Raw genomic sequence first — 7,117 nt, forward strand, 5'->3', positions numbered from 1 at the left:
TGTATGTATGTATGTATGTATGTATGTATGTATGTATGTATGTATGTGTGTGTGTGTGTGTGTGTGTGTGTGTGTGTGTGTGTGTGTGTGTGTGTGTGTGTGTGTGTGTGTGTGTGTGTGTGTGTGTGTGTGTGTGTGTGTGTATGTATGTATGTAGTTTAGTTTGTTTAATACATTCAATAATATTTGGACTTTATTTATAATAGAAAGTTACTTTTTTGTGGCATGTCGGTGTGGCTAGGTAGGGTTCCACTGTGCACTGTTGGGATACTTTGCTTATTTCATCTGCTAATTTCGAGGGCTGGGGCAAGTGACGAATACCGCATGTGACTGAGAGGATTGATGGTGGCCAGGGGTACTGCACTCCATATTACTCATGGTAGAGTCTCATGTTGGCATTATTCATTGTTTCATCTTTCATGATGATAATGCTGGCATGCTGGGATTGTGACCTTGTTCCTCCAAAAACGAAACATCCCTGCCATGCCATAGCCAGCATTGCCCCCCTAGCACTCCTTTTTGAACACATCTGGGGCGTGCGGTACTGGTGGACACTGATGCGCGGAAGAACATGGGCCGACTCATGACGAATGTCAACGTCCAAACGTACCCACAACACTTGGTACTGCTGTGCTTGATGCGTCAAACAATACGGATCGACCCACGAGAGGGTTTGCCTCCAGCTTTGTCTTTGATGTTTTGTTTTGTTTTCTTTGATATCAAGGGAAAGTAACTCGGTGCATATACTGTGGTTTCAGCAGTACGAACGTTTCACTATCCGAACGTTTTTTTAAAGAAACCAAAGAGTGTTCGTATTAACGAGGCCTGACTGTACATCTGGTCTAGTGGTGTTGCACGCTAAAAAACAAAACAGTTCGAAATTGCTCTCTGATAGGCTACGTACAAGCAGATATGGCCACATGTCATCTGTTTGGACCAGACGATGACGAAGATAAAGACTGATAATTCCTAATGTCCCCTACGTTCTTGTACACATTATAGTGTATTGATTTAGGACCTAGACGTGTACCTCTACGATGACCGCCACATTATAGTGTATTGATTTAGGACCTAGACGTGTACCTCTACGATGACCGCCACATGCAGGTCGCATTAACTGAGTCGTCACAGTCATGCTTTTTGGTACCAACAGTCGACAGCCCAGGTTTGGAATCTCTGCGTCGTTACTATTATTTTACTGAGCTCTTGATGGACAACTTCACAACAGCGTTAGTGATCTAAATTTGATAGTTATTTCTTTACATATAAAGATTGCCACCAACTACGTAATTTCCAACACCCGTATACAACAAGAGAAGAATCAGAGAAGCGAAAACATAACCTGCTCTCAGCAATACTGGATACTAAACCCGTATACAACAAGAGAAGCAGAGAAGCGAAAACCTAACCTGCTCTCAGCAATACTGGATGCTAAACCCGCGATAAAAGTGTCCCCGACAGTACGAGACCAGGCATCTTGCAAAAGGAAGGACACAACAGAGCAGGCAGTCGCTCATTATAAAAAAGCAAGAAAATTATGTTGTGGATAACTTTGGTTATAATGATGTAACAAGAAAATGTGCTCACCTAAACTCCTACAGCTGCATGAAAGTTCACATGCAACATAATGGTGAGGATCTTCAAAAGACTACCATTTTGTTGTTGTTGTTGCTTAATCCCGCACTCAACAATATTCCAGCTATATGGCGGCTGACCCTTAAACTCTTCACAGAATAAAGATACAGAAAAGATGTGAGACAAAGCATACATCAACATGGCCAGATCTGATTTCCAAATGTCTGGGATCGATGTTGCATTCTAGGAATGTAGGATTGAGTGTTCGAATTAGAAGATAAACATCATGTGTTGGCCAATTTCCGGGTGTTATTGAGTCTTTAATGCACGGGAAATCATTTGTAACCGACGGTGGTATCGACACTGTAAACACAAAAGTAAACCAAAAGGCCCAGAAGGGTTTTACTGTATGCACTCATTGACATCGAGTAGGGGTACAGCAGTGAAGTGTCATCCGCTGGCCGTTTCCGCTGGTTCCCATGGTAGCATCTGGAACTGCTTAACTGTGACGACATTCAGAATTTACGTCACAATATGATTTGAATGACGTCACCACTGCTGACGACGCAACTATACAATTGTGTGCGATGTTTGTACGTATCAACACGCAGTGAATAGTCTTGCAATTTCCGGGAATCGAAACCATTCGATCATGGCTTTTTTTAACCAATCGGATTAAAGAACACGGTGACGTTTGGTGTACAGTCTCGATTCACTCTGATAGTTTCTACGTTTGTCTGCAGCATGTCCCGTCCTCGAGGGATCAGTGCAGATGTAAACACCCGAGACCTGCGTCACCTCGAGCTTTCGTCACCCATCAAGCGGACATGTCATAGATATAGGGATACTGTTAAACCTGACTTCACAAATTTGAATTTAACGCACATGTTTATATATTAGATTATCCTCATCAGCACTTCTGATAATAGCTTATGTTCAATTAGTTTTCTCATATTTAACGGAAACGAAACTCTACTATAAAAATGTAAATCAGGTTTTCCTCTGACGACTGGGTTACATACACCTTTATACAATTATGCTACTCAAAACCACTGTGAAATACTTCCAGAATCTGCGATGTAATGTGCCGCACGAGTATCAGTGCATCTTGGATCGCATGTAGAGAGCATGTCCGTGATATCAATGTCATCATTACACAACCGTTTGTATTAGCATGCATGAGTCACTTATTGGCTGTATTTTCCGACCTTGGAAGTTGAAACCACACTGAAACCATGACGTTCATGTAGTCGTTCCCCAGCTTAGTGTTGCAAGCAACACCAGAAACTTCAGTTCGACTGTCGTTACATCTCCCATTTGCCCACAGAGCTGAAGCTTATCTCAGTGGACAAGTACGTTTGTATTTGAACAATACCCATCACTCACCCATTAATGACATTTTCATTTATCTGATAATTGAAATCAGATTAAATGCTGTATTATGTTGATTTCAGGACATCGATGGATATTCAGGTTATACTGAGTGTAGCGCTGACGCTTCTGTCAACACAAGGTAACGTGTATGTTCATTTGATATTTTGCTTCAGATTAACAAAAATATTGACATTTGCAGTAAAGCCGGAAGTCATTTTGTGGTTCCAGTGAATAACATTCTTTTGGTAGCAATGCAATCCACTTGTTTAACAGGCGATGTTTGTGCACGTGACTGTTGTCTTTCCTGACTGAAAAATTATTTCCTGATCCAGTATTTACTAAGAATGTTCGTATTTCTTAACATTTTATCCCACGTCATATTTTGTCCAAAGCGATAGTCACTTACTTCAAGTGTGTTAGTTGTTCTGAAAAATATTAGCTGAGTATAGTTCTTGGGATGTCATAGGTTTACAGATTTGTCGTTCTTGTAGACTTAACGGTCGTCAATGTTGAAGTTCAGGTAGAAACCTACTGCCGCCATTAGAATAACAATCTCGACAGGAGGACCAGCCCTTTTGCTCGAGTAACAGAACTGAATTGGGAATCTGTGTTAGAGTTTTAATGGGTATGTATGATATTAGAGATAACCTCGAGCGCTGGGGTATAAAACAGTAATAGATATGAACATTTATCTAAAATTGTATTTACTATTCGAAAGTATGGTCAAACATACGAAATTAATTTATACAATAAACCTGTCTTCTTTTACAGCACATAAGTGCAAGGAGGACCAACAGTGCTCTAACTGCGCAAGGTCAACACAATACTGCAGTACAGATTGCTTTTCGGGGTATTTTGGCCTAAAATGCAAGTCCCGTTGCAGCAAACAATGCATAAACAGTAAATGTGGTCAGACACTGAAGGGCACTTATAGTTGCTCTGAAGGTTGTGTACCTGGTTTCTATGGTTCTCGATGCAATGTCCCGTGCACACTTCAGAAGAACAGATGCACAAAATGTCCTCAAGGATGTGATGGAACGTTCTGCCATCTGGCATTATCTTGTGTTTCTGGATGTCAAGACCAATACTATGGGTCCAACTGCAAGAATTGTTCACCCAGATGTCGACAATGTAACAGGATAACTGGCAGATGTGTTAAGTGTCATCATCCATATCATGGCCTGGACTGTGAATACTCATGTGAACATTGTTCAACAACTGATTGTGTACAAACATGCGCACCTGGGTTGTATGGAAGTACATGTTCCAAGAGATGCAGCCAACACTGCCAAGCTTACCCCTGGAAACAGCAGCACTTTGACAAGTAATAGTTCCACCTCGTGCATATCTGAATGTCAAAGATATAGTGGCGAGTGTATCAATGGTTGTGCAGATGACTGGTCTGGCCCACGCTGTTCCTCGCCAATTAAATGTAACACAAACTGTTTGAGTTGCAATGAGACTGGTGCCTGTGTTGAAGGATGCATGTCTGGTTACTATGGAGCTGACTGTAAGCCTTGTCCAAGGACCTGTTTTAATTACACCTGCTACCCAAACAACGGATCTTGTGACAATGGATGTACCAAAGGACAATATGGAGAATCCTGTCAACTCCCTTGCATAAACTGTATGGGAGGTGCTTGTCATCCTAGTACTGGGATATGTATTCAAGGTAAAGGTTTAATTAGGTCAACGACTAAAACGCAGCAATGTCCCTATTTTCTTAAGTTATTAGTATTTGGCCGTATATCAGTATTAATGATACTGAATAGACAGTACTTGTTCAGGAATAATTTGTTCGAAAATACGTTACAGACCTCACCCCATGCTGGGTCTGAATTTGAATGATTCCACAGCCTGCTACAACAATTACGTTATAATTAATATTTTTCAGGAAGCACCGTGCATGTTATTGGACTAGGACTATCGACAGGATGTGTACTTCTTATAGTTGGTATAGTTTGTATATTTGTGTTTCATTTTCGTCGTCGCCGCCAAACTACCGAAAGGTTGGTATTTAAACTATATATTCTAAAAACAGTATGTTAAATTTATCACATTAATGTTAGTTCGTAGAATAAGATTTCTTATTTAGCATTCCTTAGACAAATTCATGTGCACCCTGGAACTATGATCGTAATCTGTCATTGTATCTCATGGTATTATCAATATGATAATGATGAAAGCAACTTACATACAAAATGTTACTTGTATACCTGACAAATCTGTTGGGATTATGAATCAGACTGGAGTTTGCACAAAAACGTATGCAATACCACAATTTCCAAAACATATTTATTTCTGAATGTAAACACTATTTTCAAACAACCTGAGTGATACCTTTTATTAGTGATCAATGTTGCAGTACTAAGAGTACTCATTTGTATATTTTCAGGGATCACCAAAGAAATGAGTCGATACATACAGAGAGATCAGGGCAACTGGAAACAGGAGCGTACTACCCAGTGCATCGGTACAGGGATATAGATGATTATGATGAAGTATCTCAGCAGAAAGGGCAGCAAGAAGGACTGGTAGAAGAAGAAGATTACGATGAAGTCTCTCAGCAGCAAGGGCAGCAAGAACGACCGGTAGAGGAAGAAGATTACGAGGAAGTATCTCAGCGGCAAGGGCAGCAAAAAGGACCGGTAGAGGAAGAATACAACAGTGACCCTGCACTTCCTGCTTTGGCCGGCTACTTTCCTGGGCCACATGACAGTGAATATGATGATGGTATTCCTGTACTACCTGTGTTGGCGGATTACTTTCCCGGGTCCCAGGACGCAGAAGACAACAATGGTGTCGACACGTCACCTAGTTCAGCGAGTGGGTCCAAGTCATACACCCGCTTAATGAGGGATGTGTTTGTTGATGGTCCGAGGACTGTAGTCACGTATATATCACCAACTGAAGATAACACCTAAAGTAGCAATGGAAGATACTTAATTACTCAAATACCGATACATATATCACTTTGAAAGTACGCGATGCGTTAACGTAGTTTTTAAACCGTATTCTTGCAGAAATCAGTCATCTCTGTTTGGTGATCGGCCGTTGGACGACCGTCATTTGTGGGGCTTTCAGTACCCTTCATGATTATAATTTGTAAATTTTCTTCTCTAGCTTTTTCTTCTTGGATTTTAGTATGCTATCGCCTTTGTTTTTTAAAACGCGTTCACCGTTAAACGTGTTTATGTAACTTTGATGTTCATTCGACAATGGGATTAGTTTGTTCAGTATAGAAATTTCTCATGCATTCATTGTGATCTGTGGCGCCCTATGAATTGTACATATCTGGCTGTAAAGGTGGTTCAGTGAGGGGGCGTATGCTTAATCCTTCGCTTTAATACCTAAATCTCAGATATTGGTTCGGAAATTAGTTTACTACTCGTGTTATCCGGATAGTTCACACCGATGTGTTAGGGGTTTGTCGATATTATGCATTTGTTAGTGATCAGACACTTTTGAGTTCCTTTTGTCAACTAAATCACCCGACGATATAAATCTATAAATTTTGAGTATGTTATCCTCTGGCATTGGTTTTTTATTTTATTTTATATTATAAATATGCAATGCATACATGTATATACGTATATACTTTAACACATACAGATATATACACGAACATATACACACGGACATACAAGTGTGAATTGGAGTGATTTTGAAATGTTCATCGGAAGGTCATTCATTCTCGTTGCAAGTATTAAACATACAATATGATATTGCACTCGTAATTGTCGTCCTAGGTGTTTCGAAACTCTTTTGCATGGCCCACAACCGTTGAGATCCGGGTAAGAACTGATCTTCAGTAATCCAAGTTTGTCGTAAGAGACGACTAACGGGATCGGGTGGTGAGGCTTGTTGACTTAGTTGACACATGTCATTGTATCCCAATTTCGTAGATCGATGCTCATGTTGCTGATCACTAGATTGTCTGGTCCAAACTTGATTATTTACAGACCGTCGCCACATACACAGCTAACACACAGATCGTTGTGGGAAGGTTGTAGGTTGGTAACGTCATGACACAACGTTGTCACAACGTTACTTATAACGTTATTTCACAACGTTACATCATATATATGTATACGTTGTCAACACGTTGTGTATCGACTACTACACAATGCTTCATCTTTTCTGAAACGGTGATGCAACGTGAAGTGTT

The 7,117-nt window shown here is 40.5% G+C and overlaps 1 protein-coding gene across 1 annotated transcript; it reads left to right on the forward strand.

The window, feature by feature from the left end:
• The first annotated feature begins 2,841 nt into the window (after positions 1 to 2,841).
• Positions 2,842 to 6,475, forward strand: LOC124273108. The gene is made up of 5 exons (XM_046708329.1): positions 2,842 to 2,927; positions 3,030 to 3,088; positions 3,721 to 4,621; positions 4,844 to 4,958; positions 5,345 to 6,475. The coding sequence occupies exons 3-5, from the start codon at positions 4,126 to 4,128 to the stop codon at positions 5,871 to 5,873; spliced, it is 1,140 nt and encodes a 379-aa protein (XP_046564285.1). The 5' UTR covers positions 2,842 to 2,927; positions 3,030 to 3,088; positions 3,721 to 4,125; the 3' UTR covers positions 5,874 to 6,475.
• Positions 6,476 to 7,117: the final 642 nt, after the last annotated feature.

This window comes from Haliotis rubra, unplaced genomic scaffold (assembly GCF_003918875.1).
Source record: "Haliotis rubra isolate DU_JTF1 unplaced genomic scaffold, ASM391887v1 Scf1763, whole genome shotgun sequence".
Taxonomy (NCBI): Eukaryota; Metazoa; Mollusca; class Gastropoda; order Lepetellida; family Haliotidae; genus Haliotis; species Haliotis rubra.